General features: G+C 34.0%; 1 protein-coding gene across 11 annotated transcripts; it reads right to left on the bottom strand.

Annotated features, from left to right (window-relative positions):
- Positions 1-2278: 2278 nt before the first annotated feature.
- Positions 2279-21406, bottom strand: LOC121996243 (histone-lysine N-methyltransferase ATXR7-like). 11 transcript variants are annotated; one of them, XM_042550145.1, is made up of 20 exons: positions 21200-21406; positions 18097-18317; positions 17463-18000; positions 17255-17377; positions 12996-13334; positions 12562-12855; positions 12153-12461; positions 11881-11971; positions 11415-11794; positions 10403-11288; positions 9911-10311; positions 9717-9839; positions 9564-9644; positions 8970-9023; positions 8749-8900; positions 7506-7545; positions 7310-7346; positions 3589-3646; positions 2818-2999; positions 2279-2620 (listed from the first exon to the last, which is right to left on the bottom strand). In XM_042550145.1, the coding sequence occupies exons 1-16, from the start codon at positions 21263-21265 to the stop codon at positions 7524-7526; spliced, it is 4080 nt and encodes a 1359-aa protein (XP_042406079.1). In that variant the 5' UTR covers positions 21266-21406; the 3' UTR covers positions 2279-2620; positions 2818-2999; positions 3589-3646; positions 7310-7346; positions 7506-7523. The 11 variants fall into 11 exon arrangements, with proteins under 11 accessions (XP_042406079.1, XP_042406072.1, XP_042406073.1 ...); XM_042550138.1 differs by having other exon boundaries at positions 7310-7413; XM_042550139.1 differs by having other exon boundaries at positions 3555-3646; positions 7310-7413.
- Positions 21407-22339: the final 933 nt, after the last annotated feature.

The following is a 22339-nucleotide window of genomic DNA, read 5'->3' on the forward strand; positions in this document are numbered from 1 at the left end:
GACCTCCCGCGGTTCGACCCAGAATGAACCAAACCGATCAGTTTTAGAAGATTAGGAAGTTTCCAAAATTTCATTAGCAAGTCGAGTCTTTTTTTTTTTTTTTTTTTTTTTTTTTTTGAACGTTAGAAAGTTTTTACATTTTCAAACCGTTCCCAACAAGAATGCTGGAGAACTTTATAGTATCGATGAGTTTAATGTTTTGATGTACGTATTTTTTTTTTAAGAAATAAAATTATAATTAACGATAATAAATAAATAAGGAGAATTTTTTTTCCCTCTTCTCTCTCTCCTCTCCTTCCCTCCCCTCTCAACTCTATAGTACACTGAACCTAAACAATGCTCAGGGTTCCACCGAAGCACGTGGGATGGCTTTTTTGACTGAATGTAAACATCTGACTCATTCGTGAACTCCTTTGATTTTCCCTGTTTACGAGAATAAAGATATAATAACTATATAGTTGTCCTGCTCGATCAACTATGATTTTATAAAGAACAGTTAGTTGAAAATTTTTTATTTGGATCACGAGTGATAACATAACTTCTTTCCAAACAACAAAATATGAGTGTCAACCAAAAAATGTCTTTAATGTTATTGCCAGCAATATGACATTATCGGCATATTAGCCTCTACAGTAACAATCATCTTATTCAATGTCCTACCTACAGCTTTGAATTAGCCTTCTCATGACTTACATATCCTTGAAATGGATCTGCTTTTCTGTTCGTAATTATTTTATAGCTAATTAATCCCTCCTTAATCACCATCTACTCACCATGTAGGGTAAACTATTATCTCATGCATAGTGCCACCGAGGAGGTTTGTCCTGTGGCCCCGTCAAACTACTCCCATGTAGTTTCATGGAAGCCTCACTGCTTTTGAGATAAGTTAACATTTAATTCAGCATGGTTTCACATTTATTCTACAAACCCTGGTCAAATCTTTGACTTGAATTGTCAAACTGCTGTAATCGTACGTTTATCCTCGACGTCATGAATGAGGTAAGATAGTTAGGACCAAGGACCTTCTGAACTTTTTCCTGTACACTTCAACGGATGAGCAGAGGGGACCATCAAGAACATTTGTTTAGGGTTTGCAAATGGATATACAAATATTTCAGATTGCAGCAAAGCTAAATATGTAGATAAACTACGAGAACATGGAATTCTAACATGCTTCTTCTACAAAATTTTCTTTTCTCTGGGTCTTGCAGTCAATCATCAAGTTGATATATATACACACACGTTAAATACTTTTTTTTCCCTTTCCTTTTCAATCATCTGTAAGTTAATATAAAAGAAAACACAATTTCACTGGTCCATGCAAACCACATGCTTGTACCGATAGTGTTGCTTTGCCAAATATTAGGAGAGACAGACTCTCTTCTGGATTCGCTACCTGGAAATAATATGTTCGACTAACTTCTCGTCAACAAATGGCCTCCAGCTTTGTCCAAGAAGTTGACGACTGAGTATTCCTTCGAGTCAGGACAAAGTTTTCAGGATTTCACATCATCGCAAAGCATCTCCTTGATATTGATAGGATAAGATTGTCAAGCTGTGTTAATCTCAACCAATTACATAAATCTTATTCCATCATTTACAATATTATATCAGAATATAAATTTTTATATATGTGCGATTCCATCAGTCTATAAACTTTGTTGTTTCATAAATCCTTAAACAGAAGTGAGATAATAAAGGACTTTTTTTCTATTGCATATACCAACGAAAGATAGATGTTAAACAAACGGATGAAACTAGGTTTAGCAATAGGGGCATGAATAATAAGAGTGCAAACTAACCGAAGAAACTCACCAGTAAAGCTGTTCCAGAGCCAACTGCAAGAAGAAAGCCTACCAAGAGGCCATTCTGATTTACAGTTAAAAAGTTAGTTGCTTGCTCTTGGGGTAAAGTAGCCTTGAAGGCAGTAGTACAAGCTTTATAATATTTGTTAGTTTGTTGAAGAAAAAATAACTAATATTTGGATGTTTTTGATCAAATCTAGTCCGAACTTTCATATTAAAAGTCTATGGCATAATTTTGTCACAATTGCATCTATTGTCAAAGTTGAATATGCTTGTTGTTTAAAGAAGCTAACGGGAACCAAATGGCATACAAAATAAATAACCGGTGGCAGTTCTTGAACCATTTAAAAATCTTGATTAGTTAAATAAACTCGAGAAAGAAATGAAATGTCATACTTATTCACTAACAAACGTTACATGATTAATAATGAATTCGTCAATTAGAAAGGAAAAAAGTTTTGTTGACCATAACATGAGATGTATTGTTTGTTATATATAGATTTATGAAAAATGAAAGTTCGGACTACATTTGTAAAAACATGTACTAAAAATTATTGTCAAAATTTATGTATCTGGAGCTCATCGGCCTTGTACCCAATCACATTGTTTTGACTTTCGGTGTCTCGTACAAGCCTACTTTACCTTATCCTCGATCCAACACTCACTAAAAGCAAACACAGGGACGGCAGGCCATGACATCTCTTTCGAAGTTTAAATCTGGTTTATCAATTACGATCAAATACGGACAAATTTGGAATGAAGAACATACCACGCACAAAAAGCATTTGTAATCTCGCCAGAACAAATTTCCATACCTGCAACCAGATATTGCCATGAATTAAAAAAATAAAGTGCCCAAATGAAACACACATGACCTTTATAAAAATGGAATAAGAAATATCCCATGAGGCAAGTGACGCTGCCTCTGCACACAACAGTTGAGCTTGGGACGAGTTTTATTTGCCCCAACAGAGGAACATTTTGCTCTAGCGGAAGAAAATTGAAATCATACCTCCCTTTCGTATGAATACAATGGAAGAAGTTGAAGATACACCACGGTAACCATGAGCCAACTTCGAGCATCATGTTTTGCTTGCATAACCGAGGACAATGGAAATCAGCCCATAGTTGATGAATAGATGAGTTTCATCTACGGCCTTTAAGGTACATATTAAGCCAATCTTCCGTATAATTCTAAGAAAAAATGAGCACCTGTTAAGTGAGAGTATGATTTGCAGGCACCTTGTTCTTAGAATCTTGAGTAGTGTTTATTGCCACGCTAGTAACTAATTAAGGATATTGAAACGAGTCCGAGATCCAGTTGCATGCATCAATACTTTGGAAAAATGGTGATACAAAAAAAAAATAGAATTATTAATTAGCCACAGGAGTAGAAAGGTATGGTCACATCCAGTTTTCTACTTATTGGGAGGGGGACCAATCCATTAGAAGATGCATCGAACTACAAACAGCATCCAACTACACCAGTACAGTGTTTAGGCCTTTACAAAATTCTGATGCACCATGCCATTCATCTTTCTGCAAAATGTACTAACAGAAATAGAATGGAAGAAAGATGTGAAATAGGTATAACTTGTAACTTAAGTTCGTAGGAGCAGGCAATATAAGAACTACAACTTTAAAGAGATGGAGAGAAATGCACCGTGCTGTTGGTGGTTGCTACTCTTTACTATAAATCAATGAATCGTTCAAGTTATATCCGATACAAAATTTACAAATTTCAACAACCTCACGTATATTGAAGGGACAACAATTTATTGACCTTGATGCAGAAACTTGTGTGCAATTAGCGAAGAAATCGAGCAAGTATTTTGCGTCGCCTGAAACATGTTCAAAATTGAAGTCATACATCACAGAAATGAGCATTACGTAAAGTGAGCATAGTGCAACAGAAGAAACTGAGATGGAATCATTATAAACAAAAATGGCATATCAAGCAAACTTGGAAAAAATATATATACATCAGTTTCTGAATTGCATGTTTTTGAAGCATTTTCATCTTAGTCTATTTTGAATATAGAATATAAAGCTTTTAAAAAATGCTTTAAATATTCACATGCACATGTGACATTGATAAGTTGAAATTTTACCTATGTACTTCTATATGAACCATCAAGGTTGTCAAATCATCATCCATATTATGAATCATTTTGATGAATTCTTGAGTCATGAATCATAAGATACAACAACAACCACCACCACCAAGCCTTATCCCACTAGATGGGGTCGGCTATATGGATCCTTTTACGTCATTGAGCTCTATCTCCTACTATATCATCATCTATATTTAAATAAATTTTATCTTATTTTATTGTTGCTAATCAAGTCTTTTTTATCTTCCACTTCCTCGTTTAATATGTGTGTTTGTTATAGTTTCACATCGCCTAACTGGAACATTTATTGGTCGTCTAAGTACATGTCCGTACCATCTTAAACGTGTCTCTCGGAGTTTTCCCTCAACAGATGCAACTCCGACTCTCTCTAATGCTTCATTTCTTATTCTATCCATCCTCATATGCACATCCATCTTAACATTCTCATCTTTACAACTCTCATCTTCTGCTCATGTACTTGAGTCATAACCTAACATTCAGCTTCATATAACATAATAAGTTTAACTGCGATTTTGTAAAACTTTTCTTTAAGTTTTAAAAATATTTTACGGTCACATAAGACACTTGACGATCTCCTCCATTTCAACCATCCTGCTTGTATTCTATGTAAGACATCTCTCTCAATCTCTCCATCATTTTACAAAAATGATCCTAAATATTTAAAACTCTCGGTTCTGAGCAACTCGTCATCTCCTATCTTAACAATTGTCTAATTACGTCTAATATTGCTAAAGTTAAATTTCATATATTCTGTCTTTATTCTACTAAGTTTAAAAATCTTTCTCTTCTAGTGTTTCCCGTCAAGATTCTAGTTTACCATTTACTCCTTCACGTGTCTCATCTACCAAAACAATATCATCTGTAAACAACATGCACCACGGTACTGTGTCTTGAATGTGTGCAATGAGTTCGTCTATAATTAGTGTAAAAAGATAAAGACTTAGAGTTGATATTTGATATAACCATATCTTTATTGGAAATACTTCAGTTACTCCGCCTGAAGTTTTTACTCTAATCGTTACATCCTCGTACATCTCATTAATTAGTTCAATATATGTTAAACTAACACCTCTCTTTTCTAGAATTCTCTATATAATTTCTCTTAGACTCTATCATAAGCTTTTTCTAAGTTCATGAATACCATGTATAGATCTTGTTTTTACTCCCGATATTTTTCAATTAATTGTCTAAGAAGATATATAACTTCTATTGTCGACTTTTCAGGCATGAACACAAATTGATTTTCGGTCACCAAGTCTCCTTAATCTCCTTTGTATTACTTTTTCCCAAAGTTTGATGGAACGATTCATTAATTTAATACCTCTATAGTTTGCACAATTTTGTACGTCTCCCTTGTTCTTATATAAGGGAACTAGAGTACTTGTCCTCCATTGATCAGGTATTTTTTTCGTTTTCAATATCATGTTAAATAATTTTGTAAATCATTTAATACCTTGTTTCCCTAGGCACTTCCATACCTCTATCAGAATATCATCTAGTCCAACGACTTTTCCATTGTACATCTCATTTAAAACTTGTTCTACTTCTGAAGTTTGAATTCTATAATAAAAATTTAAATTTCTATGCTCATTTGATCTACTTAAATTACCTAAGTTAGTCACTTAAACCTTTATTAAAAAGTTGATAAAAAATACCTCTTCCACCGCTCTTTTATTTCTCCATCGTTTACTAGTACCCTATTATATTTATCTTTAATACATTTTATTTTCTAGGCTCATAAATCATAAGCTTCAATTAAAAATTTATTAAATGTGTTTAAAAATATCTGCTTCATCTGGAGTAGTTTTGGCATCTAAAAAATTATAAAATAATAAAATATTTTATTCAACAACATAATAGTATAAGATGGAGTTAATGATGATTCAAAAACAAAAGTATAAAAGTTCATATCTCAATGATGCACAAATTATTGTTTGTTTCTTTCAATAAGGTTAAATGAAATGAGAATTTCATAGTCAAATGATTTTCAAATAAAAAGACAATTGTCATGAGATGAACAATGAATTTGCTATAACATGACTTAAAAATCACCATCAACTTTGCCTCACTATCATTTTGAGCATTCATGCAACAAGAGTTCTTCTCAATCATGATTAGGTGTCCGAACCAATTTGGCTCTCATCAATTGTCTCCATGTGAAATTTGGGTTTAATTTATTTTCTTAATGGATTTTGTTAGACTTCAGGTGTATATAATCATATCGAATTGAGATAAATTATCATTATTCTTTTCATTTCGGTTCATTTCATATGTATGATACAAATAATGAATAGTAAGATTATGACAACTATACTATCCATATTGCAGGATGCAATTTAAAGTAACTCAAGCTGCAGGGATCAGAGCATATCCCAGAACCGAACTCTAAGGTTTATCATCATACCACTGTCAAGATCATTTAGATCACTTTTAACCATTTACACATAACTATGCAAACTCTCTCTATCCCTAACATAAACAATATTTGTCCTAATCTCAGAGTATCCCAGTACCGAACTCAAGGTTTATCATCATCCCACTGTCAGGATCATTTAGATCACTTTTAACCATTTACACATAATTATGCAAACTCGCTCTATCCCTAACATGAACAATATTTGTCCTAATCTCAGAAGATGAGGTTTAGGGGTTTCCTTAGGCTTTAGAAGCTAGGCTGGCAAAAATGAACCAACGAGCACCACAGACCTGACAAGTCTGGGAATTCCAGGTCTCAGGCTGGATTCAAGTGTAGTAATCGGTAAATTGAATGTTTAGGTCATTTAAAGCTCTAGACTAAAAAATGTGAGATACCTAACAATAAGCAATTTACATCAGAAAGTCTCACATCACTTATTAACTTAACAATCAACCTGATCTACCTAAGCTCTTGATTACTGAACTATTCATGCCTCCTAGTCCCCCGCTCCTCAAGGAATTGTTAATCTTAGGCCAACTGCTTGAGTCAGTTCACGACTATAGCTGTCAGTGCTATGCCTACACCAGCCCCTAGCCTTTCCTCTTACTGCACCCGATCTCGGGAATGAGTTGGTATTGGGCAACACATCACTGATATCAGAATTATATATGAACAGCTGGGCATCTATCATGTAAAACAGATGCACCCTACTCCTTTATTCTGAATAAACTGTGGAAGCCAAAGAAAATGTTTAAAAATTATAGAACATAACAATGAAGGATAAGCCTATTCTTTTGATTACTTATAGGTTTCTTTTTGATGGGTTTCCCTTCACAGCAGCAAACATATAAAATATCTAAAATCATAAAGTATCTCGAGCAAACAAAGCACAGCATACTGACTGCAGATTGAACTCATCAATGAGGATAGGTAAAAAAGATATAGTAGCAGACCATCCAAAAGTGTTAACTTCTACTTCATCCATGTTGCCTGTTGAGGTGACAAATATCAGGGAGGTATGATAAATAATGCTACTACCAGTAACAGGCACGAAGCCCTAGAAAGGCCAAAATGAAAGTTCATAAAACATCAGTAGAGATGATAAGATATTTCACGAAGTCGAGGAGTAAATCCAACACAAATGCTCACCATGAATAGCAACTTTTTTCAGTTCATGGATCCTCGACACCTAACAAAAGGAGAATATTAGCATGTCAAGTATCTCAAATACCAAATAACTGTTTCAGATAAAATTTTAGTTTTGAGCATCTCTCTTCCTTGCAAAATTTGATTTTCCAGAATATAGAATATGCAACACCTTAAGCTATCCTTCAACTTCTGGAAAGATTTTTAAAAAATGTAAAAGGTCCACAAAAGACTGAAAATTTAAACATATCTTACAAGAATATTGATGAAATAACATATTACAGATAAGGGATTAAATAGTCTGCAGAAATAAAAAAGATAAAGGACTACAATATTTACCATGATAAATTCATGATAGCGACGTCAAGTCATTTAGACACCAAGCTGTCCATGCAACTAAGAATCTTGGAGTCTGGCAACTTACTAGAGGGTTTTCCACTAAAAAAAATCAAGTCTTGGTGGAATTCATAGAATTTTTTTAAATGGCTACTTAGGTCAATATTTATTGGAGTCTTCTTTCACCTCAAGAATGCTTGGTGTCATGTAATAAAGATGTAAGACAAGCATATGAATGATACAAGGAAAGAACAGAAGGCCAATACGGGTGTTATGCTATAGTGGAATGAAACCCAGGACAGAATTGTCAATCCGTGTATGAAGTGATCCAATTTTTTAATGGACAATGGTCCAAAATGTTCATAGGATTTGACCTGGAATTGGGTTTTCTAATATGGTTGTGCATAAAACAAAAAGGTAATTTTAGAAAATCATATTATAATTATATTTCGAGCCATTCTCCTAAACAATTCAAGTCAAATGAGACCAAACAAAATAGTAAAATGGCCATCCCACCATTTCATTTCTGATTTTGACTCCCCATACTAAACATTCCCTAAGATGGTGCACGTGTTCAATTTTGAAACCTATTTTAGCAAGTAGCATAAATTCAAAAAACATTACAGACACAAGAGAGACAAACATTGTGATATAAAAAATGAAAAAATTGGATTTGATCCTATTTTTGGTCTATGTAGTGTGAATATTTTGACCTCAATGCATTACAGCTATATTATGACATCAGTCAAACAACATGCAATCAAAAAACTTTTTGAAACACCAAATACAATATCAACTCGGAAGGAAATGTAAACCAGCATTTATCAAATCAAATGAAAAATAAATATTTGCAAACAATATAAATCCAAAATTTGGAATTGCTTATGACAATCAACATCAGCTAGCATACCTTTGAGAACCACAATTGCACGGAATCTTTTGTTCTTCTAGAGGAAATTTGTAATTGTATGTTACTTCTTCACCAGCTGATATATGTCGCTTTGCATAAATAAAAATCTTTTTCTGACCCTCAACGGTAATAACTTTTGTATAACAGTTTGGCTGTAAAAAAGATGATCATGTTCTGAAAGTCGAAACACAGTAAAAACTGAGAAGAATCAATGATAGTACCTCACAGGAATGATTTATAAACCTTGCTAATCCGCCACGTTTGGTTGCATCAACCTACAAAATAGAAGACTGAAAATAGTCATATGCAACAATATACAAATAAAAGGATCGACTACTGATGCACAAATACATTGTTAGTATTGGAACAGGTAATTAGCATGAGCAGTACAAAATTGAGGATCCGCAAAATATTTTTTACTTAGTAGGTAATTGCAATGACAGCTTATTTCTTGCTCTAAACACTCAGAAAGTTAAATCAGTGAATCAAATTATAAACACATCACGGAAAATCAGGGAAATGATTAAATAATTGGATAAAGAGAAGAAACATCATGAACATTAAGCATTGAAAGAGAAGATAGATATGAAAGAATGTTACGAAAAAAGACAATTCTGAAATATGTTCCACCTAGAGTTATATCTATAACAAAACACAATATTCAGAATTAAAAAGATAAGTATATTAGCTAAAGTGACACCATAGATAAAGTAACGACCACAAATTATATAAAGAAATACTAGATTGAATTAAACAAATATGAATAATATGAATTTGAAAACAAAACAAGTTGAAGCATAAGAAAAATTACCCACCACATAATCATCATCCAATCTAAAGAGATAACTACTGCCGATTCCCATCCTTTCATATAGGTGCTCACGTATATCAGATATCTGCACGGAAAGTGCTGCTGAATTTTTTTCCAAAAGAAGAAAAAAGTGTGGGGCTACAAGAACATAACTTACTCGACGACGGATCAATTCCCCTACATATTCAATGACAAAATCTTCTGCATCAATTGGCTCAAGGGCAACCAGGCCCCAATCATGTATTTTGCTCCTTTGAAACCGCAGTCGTTTCTTTCTTGCCTATTAAGTGAAGAGAGCTTGTAAAATATCAAGACTTGAAAACACTATAAGAAAGTGGTTTTCTCGCGCACCTTCAACTGAGTGACTTTCAATATATCAGTACCCTCAGCAGCAGCAAGAAGATTCCGATATTTAACCCTATTTGTCCTTGCAGAAGGGCCCTTGGGATTTATATTATGTGGAGCATTAATATGAAAATTTAATGAATATTTTTGGTTACGAATTCCTCTCACACGTGCCCTGTCAGCTGGAAGTGCAGTTTTTGACCACTTATGCCAGTCCCACCCATTGATTGAACACCGAACGCAACCATCTGACTTTGGGCATGGTAATGTAGCTTTAACCTTCTTCTTTGCCACGTGTTTTTTCTTTGATATCTTCTCTGACCGTATAGATGATATTTTTGAACTTTTAGGAGGTGGTAGTTCATTCAACTCAACCTTCCTCTTAAGCTGAGATTTTCTTCTTGCTACTGAATTGAAGGAAACATAAACAATAAATTGTCTGTTAAAGGAAGCTAAGAAAAATTCATAACAGAAACAAAGTATGAAATATGTTCTTACAGTTTGCATTAGCATTAGAAATGGACAGTCTTTTTTGTCCTTCCTGTATGCTCAAACTAAACTGATCAGTGTCATCGACTTTGTTGTTCATGTCGGAATCCTGCTCTAAAACTAAGCTAGCATCCAACCTGTCTTTTCCATTACCAGTGGAAATCCCTTGAACCGTATAGCAATCATCAGCAATATTATATGTATCAGTTGTTGTCAATTCAGCATGGGACGAGAGTGAACAAGCCTCCTCACGGATCCTATGAGCAGCTTTCTTTAACTTCTGCTTTTTTCTTGGTATATCACAAACAGTCTGTATGTCACAAAGATCTGATGATTCTTTACAATCATCTGCCTCATGCTTCTGACCAAGAAAACCAAATTTAGCAATGCCAAGTAAATCATCAGCATTAGAATATGCATCATTCATAAAATTCAATCCAGAACTACAAGGAGGTGCGGATGATTCTTTCTGACACTCGTAAGCCTTCCTCAATCTCCGCCTTTTTCTTGGTACACTGCAAGATTCAGATGATTCTTTCTCGTTCAAAGCTAGCACTGACGGTTTGCACTGATGATCAATATTGTGACTTTCTAATTCACGAGAACTTGACTTGTGTGCAGTCTTTTTAACTAGAGGCCCTGACATTGATTTTTCCTTCTTTTGCACTTGCAGAGTGTCCATAGGTTGCTTAGGAAACCCAGAACAACTTGAAGTTGCTAGGGGCTCAGATATTTTCTTGCCAAATTTTTTCTTACGGAAATATTTATATTTTCCAGTCCTCAAAGATTCATCAATTAACAGTAAACTGTTAGAAGCCCTGGATCTTTCTTTGTGTTTCTCTAAAACGGCAGATGGAGCAGAGGTATCATCTGGTCCATCATTAGAAGTTTGACCCTAGAAAAAGCAGTGATACAGAAGTAATCAACCATCAACCTAGCTAAGTATTTCCTAGCTCTCACAAAAGAAGAGATAAGGCATAACTGAAGACCAAAAAAAGGCAAAGAAAAGTCAAGAATATACCAAGACAAAGTTTTTCTGACGTTGTCCTTTCATGTCAGTGACATTTACTTGAAATTTTCTCAAAGCCTCACATGAAAGGAAATGTTTGCAAAATGAATTGCTGTAGTAAAAGAGCTTCCACGCGTTAAGAACTTGTTCATGAAGCTTTTGACGAAAAACAGCTAAAGCCAAATATTTATTAATGACAGGAATATATTCAGTTGTCTTTCCAGGCCGGAATTTAGCTTTCTGATCAAGAACCAAATGGGAACAGTCATCCAGACCAGGAGGTGGTGGTTCACCCAAAAAGACATCCGACTTATCATCATAAAAACTGGAGGTATTTGGTGAGTTCAACAGCTCAAAAGCATTGCATAACTGTTCAGAAGCTACAGTTGATTCTGTACCAAAACACAAGAATTCTACAATCAAAGAACAAAAGAAAAATTCCACAAAGAAAGAAAATAAAAGAAAAAGACATGCTTACCATAAGGCTTTGTCACTGCACCAGTAGTCATATCAACTGAGCTAGATGGAGACTCATCATGGTTTTCGATCAAATTGATCATGCCCTGTACCTAGAACAATTAATGATTAGATCATGTAAAGACATGAGGTCCAATGAATGATGTTAAGAGGATGCCTTGTTAGCACAAAACAAGTAACTAAACAATGCATCTCAATAATCGAAGATGAAAAAGAATAATATAATGACAATACCCAAAAAATGAAGTATAAATATAATTGTAAATCACTTACAGTGCTTGAATTGTCCTCAACTGCTGAACAAAGTAAATCTGTCAATTCATCTTTGATGACAGCTTCAAAAAATTGAAATAAAGATACCTTGGCTGACACAAATAATTGATTTTCCAAACTTCCTAGGATAATCGTCAGAGTTCCAAATAAGGAAGTGGAATCCTTTGTCACATCCACTTCCTTCACTAGACAACTGCCTTCTGAAGTCAAAGATGACTGAACACAGGTATCCAGGGTCCCTATGTTAGGTCCAAATCCCGGAGGGAAATCCATATCATGTCTCGAAGATACTGGTTCCAACTCCACGACCTTAAAAAAAAAAACATCAACACTAAACCATGTAGAGAAAAGCTATTTCAAAAAGATAAACAAGTTAGAAAGAACATTATATGGAAATTAAAATCATTACTTTATCAGCATTCTTTAGCACCATATCCATCTGATCTGGATCCTGCACCTCAGAATTAACAATTAAGGATGAACATTGTAAGCCAGACCATTGCTTTTTCTTGAGCCATGCACCACAATACTCCATTACAGGATCATACAAGACTGAGTCCCACAAAACTTTCATACAGTCATAGTAACAAAATTTGCTAGTTTCTAATAACACTTCTTTGATGTTTTCATGAATGTCGAGAATTATAGAACATGTTTGCTGTGAAGAATTGACTTCTTGTAGCGTGTTAAGAGGAGGTTGTTCCTACAAAGAAATGTGTTATGTGCCACTTGTCAAATTATAAGAGAGAGAGAGAGAGAGAGAGAGAGAGAGAGAGAGGTTCAGCAACGTTTTTCATGAAAGATGGTTCAATAAGTAAAATTGCTCTTGCAAACAATTATTACCTTCCCTTTCGATAGCTCATAGGTTTTAGCATTCTTATCAATAGACTCAGCCCTCAGATGCCGTTGAGCTTTCTTCGTTGAGATAAACTCAGGTATGATAGTGCTAAATATTTCATCCAGTAGGACTCGACGAGCTGCTTTCATTATGGCAGAGTGCAGCTGAATTGAGACTTCTTCTGATGAATTAAACAATAGACTCGTGAAAGAATTGTCTAATTCAGCATCATCACCCTCGCTCTTAATATCATTTTCAGATATATTCTCACAGTTAATTCTGCTCCATTCTTCAACTAAAATGGCAAGAGAAAATGGCCCCAACCTATTATCCACATGGTAGATCTACAAAAGGATGGAGTTTAAGCAACAGATAAGAAAATTGAGCTTATAGACCACAACAACGAGGACTATAAAAAAAATACCATATGGCATTGCAACTGTATACAACAACAATAACCAAATGGGTCAGCTATACAGATCCTCCTATGTCATTGGGCACAATCTCCTACTATTTCCTCATCTATATTTAAATAAATTGTATCTTGTGCTAACCAAGTCTTCAGCACATTGCAACTGAATATAACAAAAAATTGCCTCAAATATATGGCAGCTTAGACATCTACTCCATTTAATAATATGAAAGAACAAAAAGTTAGCATAGCAAGTACCATATCGTGCAAACTTATCCTGTTCTCGAGCAAGCAATAAAGATTTGCAAGTAGTTTTAATGATAAACTCTTACTGTTTCCTAAGAAGAAAATAAGTTGCCGAATGCAAATGCCTGTTAGAAGGCTGAGCAAATAGCAGAGACAAATAAGAGGCATCATATCTTGGAGGAGACAATCATAAACATTTTCATACTAGTTTAGCAGAGAACACCTTACCCTCCTTTGTTATAAAATAAAAAATTAAGAATACACATTAAGAAGCAATATACTGTAATCTGAAATGCACTATTGGCATGTTGGTAGCCAACACCTTTTCACAAATACAATGAAGTCAGCTATGGCCAATGTGGAAGTAAACAATCTAGCAGAAATTAGCTCGACCCCATGCTAATTTGTGTTGTAATATAGTCACGGGGTCGAGCTAATTTCTGCTAGATTGTTTGACACAAATTGAAATCCACAATGGGAAACACCTTTGTGGTAAGAAACTAAAACATCTACCAAGACAGTGTGAAAACAGGGACATACTGTAGCATCATAATGAATCTTCAAATAAAAGTGGTATTATTAACACTATGTTACTTCGGTCGTTTTATTTATTGAGAGAGAGAAAAATGGAGGGGGAAGGAATCATTTTAAGTAAAGGAATTTAAGTTAAGGGAAAGAAAAACAAACAAATCAAGCTTAATTTCCTCTAGCATCTTATTCAATTGAATGGAAACAAAGAGAAGATAACAAAATTCCTTTCCGCTATGGAATTTACAGGGTAGGAGTAATACAGATTACAAAAGATGAAAATTAATTTATAAACATCATTCTTATGTGTGGAAAAGTAGGAAAAGAATGTCTGCTTCAACTCCCTTGTCTCGATTTCTCCATAAACCAAAATAAAAAGTGTTTATTTTGACATATATGGATGGTGTTGATTCTGTTTCATTTTCCTTTCTTATTTCGACATAAATGACAGAGAAATCACTTATTTTCCTTTCCTCTTCTTTAATTTATTTCCCACCTCCTTATGCCAAAAAATAGAGAACAAGGCTAACAAAGGAAAGGGAGGGAAAGAAAGAGAGAAAACCATATTAAGTTGTTTACTTGGATCTAGAAAAAAAAAAAGGAATAGAAAATGGCGTATCATTTTACCAATTGTGGACCACATACAACTCAGCAGCAGAAGTGAAATGACTACAGAAGAGGGGGACAACAATACACCGGCCAGTCATTGTGTAAAAAACATGTGTTTCCTTATTCTGCTGCTTTCCACCAAAGTAAACAAGACAGGTGGCTTTTTTCTTCCCTTTCACTTTCTTATGGTTTCAGCCTAGGAGGATAGAATTATGTATCAGCCACAACCTTGCTAAATTTGACCACAAGCGCTCAAGATGGTAGCATTTACAAAAGAGATTAGCATCCCAAAACAATCTAATCAGAAAGTTGTACAATTTTGCTTTTATTATATATGCTCAATTACCAACCTAGACAAATCTTCAACCACGGAGAAAACACACAATCAAGAAAAGACTAAGAGTGCAATAAAGGAATGAAAAATAAGATAATTAATAAAACATTAAAACTTATGCATAAAAAATAACCAGCATAGGAGAAATTTTCTAGATTTGCACTGTCAAACATAAGGAATAGAATGTAGCCTATGAAAAACAGCAATGCCTAAGCAATTTAACAAGCATGTAAAACAGTTTAAATAGATTTTCTACAAAATTTCATTGATTGGGGGAATGAGGAACACAAAATTACAGGAATACCACTCAAATGGATTGCCAGAATTGGCAACAAATGTATTGACACACAATTAAGAAGTACCAAGGTTCCAAATGCAATGATCCCAATTTAGCAATTGGCTGAACTATGAGAATCACTAGCCGTGATGTTTTAATGTTCTTGGTGTCATGCCCATAATTTTTTACAGGCATCCTACTCTATAAGTCTAACAGCATTTGCAGGGGAAAAAATGAGTCTGAAAGATAAATAGCACTTGAACAAACAACTAGCCAAGAAAGCCTTAAACTACATAGATAGCTAAGATGTGCAATAATTATGTTCTCAGAGCCAGATAAAGTTTCCCAATTTGTGAACCCTGGAAATAGGGTTGTAAATGGACTGGGCATTTGGTGAACAAGCTTAGTTGATTGGATAAAGTTTGTTTATATTCATTCAATAGTAACAATATATATAAAATAATGAAGCTTGAATGATAGTAAGTTTGTTTCGTTAACCTTCAGGAACAAAATTCACAAATAATTTATGAATTAAACTTATTTATTAACTTGTGTAATATTTAATTGTAAGTTTATTTCTTAATTTTTTATTCAAATATATAAAAATAAATTAAAATAGTCATTATTTATAAATTTTCATAATCTTAAATTACTCATAATATATTAAAAATAATAATATAATATAATATAATTCATGAATTAGATATACATTTAGCTAATTTATAAGGACAACAATGTTGTTAGTTGAGCTTGTTAAAAAGCTCAAGCTCTCGGTTGGATAAGATTTTTAGTAAACAAGTTTGAACAAACTCAATAAATAAATAAACAAACTCAACACCACTAAGCTCGGCTCGCCTTGGCTGTTACACCCCTACTAGAAAAGCATCCCTATGAAAAAGATATTTTGCTATATTCCCATAAGCCATTATGAGCATTTCTAAGGAAGGCTTTTTACTGAGTTTCCACAAGAAACTCACTTCAGTCACGGAAGGAAACTCCAAAAAGAAGGATGAAACTCAAAAATTGCAGATAAAATGGAGATATTACATTGTTTGTGCTATATGCATAGAATGAAAAATTCCCATAATGAGAATATTCATTCAAACAGAGAGAAATAAAGTGCCTGCCAAAAAGAAAAATAATAGACTAAAAACACAAAAACATTTGAACAAACTAAGAAATTAATTTAGTGTATAAATACATCATTAATTTATTATCTCTTCAGGTTGGTTCTTCTTTACAAAAAATAACTCAAAAAACAAAATGATAAAGTTCTGCAAATGTCTGACTAGGTAAATTGTACTGAAAACTAAGAGCTGTGTATTTTCCAGAATCAAAGGAGTATCCAACAGCAGAAACCATAAAAACAATAGAAAGAAAGAAAAAAAAATAACACAACCCTTACTCAACAAATGTCTAAAGTGTCCATGCAAATAAGACAAAATTCATAAGATTATCATCAAGTTAAAATAATCCACAACAAGATCTCAGAAGAAGCTTACAGATTAGAAGACCCAACAAGCTGTGATTGCAAATTTTCTTCCTGAAAACTGGCATATTGATTGCTTCAAATCCAGCAAAAAGATATGTACAAAATGAAATTAACTCTTTGGTTGAAGGAACATAAAGTTTCTACTATTGACCATCAATCAGAATGCACTAAAAAGATGAAAGCGGTCATGCAAAAAACTGTAAAAACATCCTTGTGTAGTTCAAATACTATGCAGTATTTGTAGAATCCATCAGTAATCATACACTTGTAACAAACCTTCCAAGGTTTAGCAAAAAATTTAATACATTGAACAGAATGGAAAGCATAATTCGTCTGTGATCGAACAAGAAAAACACTCATTCGTACCATTAATGAATCTTCAAGATAACTGTTGTGATGCCAATAACACAGTTCAGCAAGCGAATGTGGCCCATGTTTCATGCCTTCCTTATCCTCGAACATCCAGCAGCTCTCTTCACTTGAAAGTGACTATCAGAAACAAATCCATGAGCAAATCCATGAGCTTGGAAATTAATGCACCTTAACTGATCTGTTTGAATAACTTTTAACTTACCCTCATCAACAATGATGTAGACTTGGTCATTCCATTGTTGCTTTTTCCCTGTCCAGAACCGTGAGAAGCAGTAACTGTTGCATCATGTTCTGTTCTTGATGAGAAATAACTAACTGGATCCTTTCCTGCCAACTGAGAATTTTCATCTCTTGCCGTGGCATCTACACTTGATGGGTAATATCTTGGACTTGAAAACTGTTTCAAATATTTCAGGGTTACTGAAGTACTGATGCTTCCATTTATAACAGGATAAACGGGAAGTTCTTCAGGCAAGAATCCAGATGATAAGCCCTCAATAAGCTGTTCTTGACTGTACGGTCCACACATATGGCCATTTTGATTAACATACATCCATCCACTGATTGAAAATTGAGCATATCTATCACAACTGTTCTGGGTAAGTCTAACACCAGTACCATCAGGCAAGGGTAGCTCACAGATATTAGAAAAAGATTGAGAACTTCCTTCCATTGCAACATAAGGGCCTACATCCACTTGTTCGTGCAAACAGGAGGGACCACTACCATCATATGAACACCTAAGTGTTGTATACAATTATAAGATTATGCTCACATGAGTTACAAAAAAAAATAGTCATAGAAGCCAACAATGAGTTTGGGAAGCAGAAGTGTACCAACATGATGAGCACGTGACAGCATGACTGTGAGGGAAGAAATCATTTGTGTCACTAACACATTTTGTTGATCCATGTTCAGATAATATACGTCCAGAAGAATTTTTTTTTTCATTAGATACATAATTAGTGAAATCACAGGATTCTGCACAAGATCTTGAGCAGTTAGTGCAGCAACCTATGCAGACTACTTCATTGGGTAAAAGTTCCTCGTTTGCCAACTACGTGCAGGAAAGAGGGGGAAAAGAAAAGAAATTAGCTCAAATGGAATAACTGGATTGGGGAACAAAAGAAATTTTGGAAGGAAAAGGAAGAGAAATGTTTGGGATGCTACATAGAATTCAAAACTTTCTATGGAAAAGTAAAACTTTCTTTAAGTTATTCTGGGTAGGTTCAAATCATGTAATGATATGACATAAGACTATAAGGGCCTAATCCTATGGTAGCCTCACCAAAGGCTAGAAATAATTTCGGATACCAATATCAATAGAAGGATAAGGTTAAAATAAGATAAAATTTATTTATATATAGATGATGATATAATAGGGGATAGAGAGCCCAATAGCGTAGAAGGATCCATATAGCCGACCCCACCTAGTGGGATAAGGTTTGGTTGTTGTTCTTGTAATAGTAGTAGTAGTAGTATCAGTAGGAGGACAAGAATATTCTGTTTGTGGCAGCAATACCGATAGTAAGATTTTTAAACTACAAGCAAATAAGAAGCTTAAAGTAAAATTAATCTTGAGTGTACATCATCATATTCAAGACACTTTCTGTATATATATTAACATATGATCATGTTAACCAACATTTTAATTAATTTCCTAGAGATTAAAATTCATTGTGTGTGACCTAGAAATATATATCCTAGCTTCATAGCTTCTATCAAGGACAAATAATATGCCCTAAAATTCATTTTATTTAAATCTGTATAAAAAAAATATAGGAACTTGTGTTAGGCCTTCAGTGAGAATGAATGGCTGCAAAAGATATAACAGATTGAAGGATCTTATTTAAAATGAATAACCTGAAAGCAACATAACAATAATGTTTCTCTCAACAGTAAATCTTCCGCTTCCCACAGGTAACAATAATTTCCACCCCCCATTTGTAACAACCCATCTTTAATTCTAAATAAAAGAAAGCATTGAAGAGGTATCTGATGTGGACACCGAGGTGGACGCCTTTGTTGGACGCCGCTATAGTTAGAAGCAAATTAGTTACTGCCTAATTAGCTACTGCTATAGTATAAATAAATTAGTTATTGCCTGATTAGTAGAAAATAAATAATGGCCTAATTTACCTACTGCTATAGTAGAAACAAATAATGGCCTAATTAGCTTTTCTATTTTTGATTCATTGTTTCCTTTATGGGTTAGTCTTTCTTGAATCGTGTCATGTTTGACTCCTTATATAAGGAGTATTATTATTAATAATAAAGAGAGGAAGAAAATTTGAGTAATTTGGACTCTGTCTAGAATGAGTCTTTCCCCCTCCCTTCCCCCTTACGTGTTGCATGACCAAGTACGGATCCGGATCTTGACCTATGACTTGATTCCGCACACGGGACCATAACAATATCCAACAGATCGTCCATTATTAGGCATGTGACAAAGGCATTCTCTCATAAGCTTACAAAGTATATGAAAAGAAGCGCAAGAACATTTCATCAATTACTGTTCCTTTTTTTCTAGATGATGACAAAAATTAGAATTAGTCGTGTCGTGGTCATGTTGAGTGTGACGGGGATAAATAGGAGTATGGAACAAAATTTAGTAACTCTTAAAAGGGCAGCCCGGTGCACGAAGCTCCCGCTATACGGGTCCCAGAAAAGGATCCATTGTACGCAACCTTACCCTGTTTTTTGCAAGAGGTTGTTTCCAAGATTCAAACTCGTGACCTTTTGGTCACAAAGTAACAACTTTACCATTGCGCCAAAGCTCCCCTTCGATATAATACATGTTAAATGTTCAACTTTCTCATGTATTGCTCGATATTCAATTTTATCAAAAGTATACAATGATGTTATAATTAGACGAATAAAGCTGATGAGTCATATCACAAAACTTTGAAAAATTATGATGAAGAGAAAAATATGAAATGAAACAAAATATTTTAAAAATAATTTAGTTTTATGCCTGAAAATATCAACTATATTATCAATGAGTGACAAAGCAACACATCAATAATTATATATAAAAATGAACATTGCAAAGAATTTTATCTACAAAGGATGGTATTAAGGCTATCGGGTGCCTAAAAGATGGCCATTTCATGTGCATAAAGTACCTCATGTGTAATAAACTTTCTTTATCTATAGGAATTAAAGAATGTAATAAAACTTTCTTTATCGTCCTTCAAACTTGTTTGTTGAAAAATGTTTACAGAGATCATCATAATCAAAAATATGAAGACCTCATGTATTGTGTAATTATGCCTAAAAATTTTCATTCTAAAGCACAGTGGAACCTTCTAAAGAAATTTAAAATTTTAACACATAGACTACCTAACAAAGCTGATGTTAAATAAGTCCAAGAGCATGCATGAGCCGATTGGCTAGGAAACCAAACATGCACCATATATAGTATTACAGAATTGGGCTTATCTAGATTTGGGCCTAAGTAGAGGCGAGCTCCTGATAAGGATTAAAACATGAACAAGAAGGTGGACAGGAGAAATTCCTCAATATCAGCGTGTCACTAATTAATGATAGTATGAAAGTTCAAGATAAGTATAAAATGAAGCTTAGGCCTCTGAATCACTGTTAAATACATTTAAAAATATTGTACAAGCAAAAAAAAAAAAAAAACGCCTCACGTCCCCAAATTCAACTTCGCAACTAACTGCAGAGCCCTGATAAGGATTCTCGAAAGATACAGTTTATGGTCGTAACAAAGAAAGTTGCTTCTGGTGCATCAGCCAATCAATAACCAGGCCCAATACAACAATGAAATAAATAAATCCCTAGTCCAAAAAGAGCTGGAGCGGGCACATTATGAAACCCTAGTCCTAGGGAAATAAAAGATCTGACATATAATTGACGAATCAGAGAGTTCATGGTTGCTGGAAAAGATGATCGTGGGAGCAGGAAAGGAATCTTCACCGGATCGATGTGCGAGAGGCGAAACCGAGGTATCCCTCGACGAGAGGGAAGGCACGGATGCGGCATCGTCGATAATGGAAGGGCTGTGCACGGATTGGAGATCCTTCGGTCGCAAGACGGCGGAGAGAGCGAATCCTGGGAAAATTTGAGAGATAAAGCTTTGGGATGAAATAAGAGTGGGGAGAGAGAGCGGGGGTCAAGGAAAGAATAAAATAAGGGCACGCACTTCAGCTGTTAACAAAGCGCGGAAATTAACAGATAATGGAATTCGGTGGAAAATAAAAATTAAATGGACACTTTTTTTTTTAGGGTAATTTTGAAAAGATGCACATAAAATTTGAGATTGCTAGCGGACGTTTTTTTTTTCTGCTCTTTCCATGTAATAACTTTTCGTTTTTTATTCTTAAATTAAATTAAAAATCCAACCCTCACTGTAATACTACAATAAAGCAGGATCAATTACAAAGGGGTATATGTCCTTAAAAAAATTCATCCCACTCTTATCCATGTGACCATCAACTATAAATTCATTCTATAAATTTTTTTTTTCATATAACTTACAACAAGCTGCGAGAGACATCTTAAATGAATGTAATCATCTTTACTATAACAATCACTATAATATTAATTTTTAAAAGTAAACATCACAATTTAATTACATAAGCATCATGATAATGTTAGTGTGTTAAGTTGATATATTAGTTTTTTAAAAATAGTAAGAAAGAACATATTTAGACTCCATAGCATCATAGAAAACTATAGAAGTTGAAATATATCTAATCAGAACTATCTATATCTATCAATAAATTTTGGTTGAAACCTATTGATAGACGTAGAAATTTGAGTTTTTAAAAATTTGACATGTAATGAAGATAAAAGTGTAATGAAAGATATTTATAATGTTCATGTCTATTTTTGACATCACCACAATAAATTATATGTATTTATCAATTTTGTAAAAGTTATAAATGTTGAAAATCTTTTGATCACTATTGTTAATAACTTCAAGCTATAGACTCTATAACACTTCAGAATCCTATAGTAATTAGAATGGGCATAATTGAAACTTCCTAAGTCTATCAATGAGTTATGATTGAAACTCCTTTATAGATCTAAAAAGGTTTTAAATAATATTTTTTG

Source organism: Zingiber officinale, chromosome 6A (assembly GCF_018446385.1).
Source record: "Zingiber officinale cultivar Zhangliang chromosome 6A, Zo_v1.1, whole genome shotgun sequence".
Classification (NCBI taxonomy): domain Eukaryota; kingdom Viridiplantae; phylum Streptophyta; class Magnoliopsida; order Zingiberales; family Zingiberaceae; genus Zingiber; species Zingiber officinale.

Bases quoted from the DNA above. Each gene is read 5' to 3' on its own strand.
- LOC121996243 (XM_042550143.1), bottom strand. From the start codon at position 21,265: ATGCCGCATCCGTGCCTTCCCTCTCGTCGAGGGATACCTCGGTTTCGC. The intron at 18,318-21,199 runs GTGAAGATTCCT...TCCTGCACGTAG, and splicing joins GCCTCTCGCACATCGATCCG to TTGGCAAACGAGGAACTTTT. The intron at 9,024-9,563 runs GTGGGTAATTTT...TCTATTTTGTAG, and splicing joins GATTGGATGATGATTATGTG to GTTGATGCAACCAAACGTGG.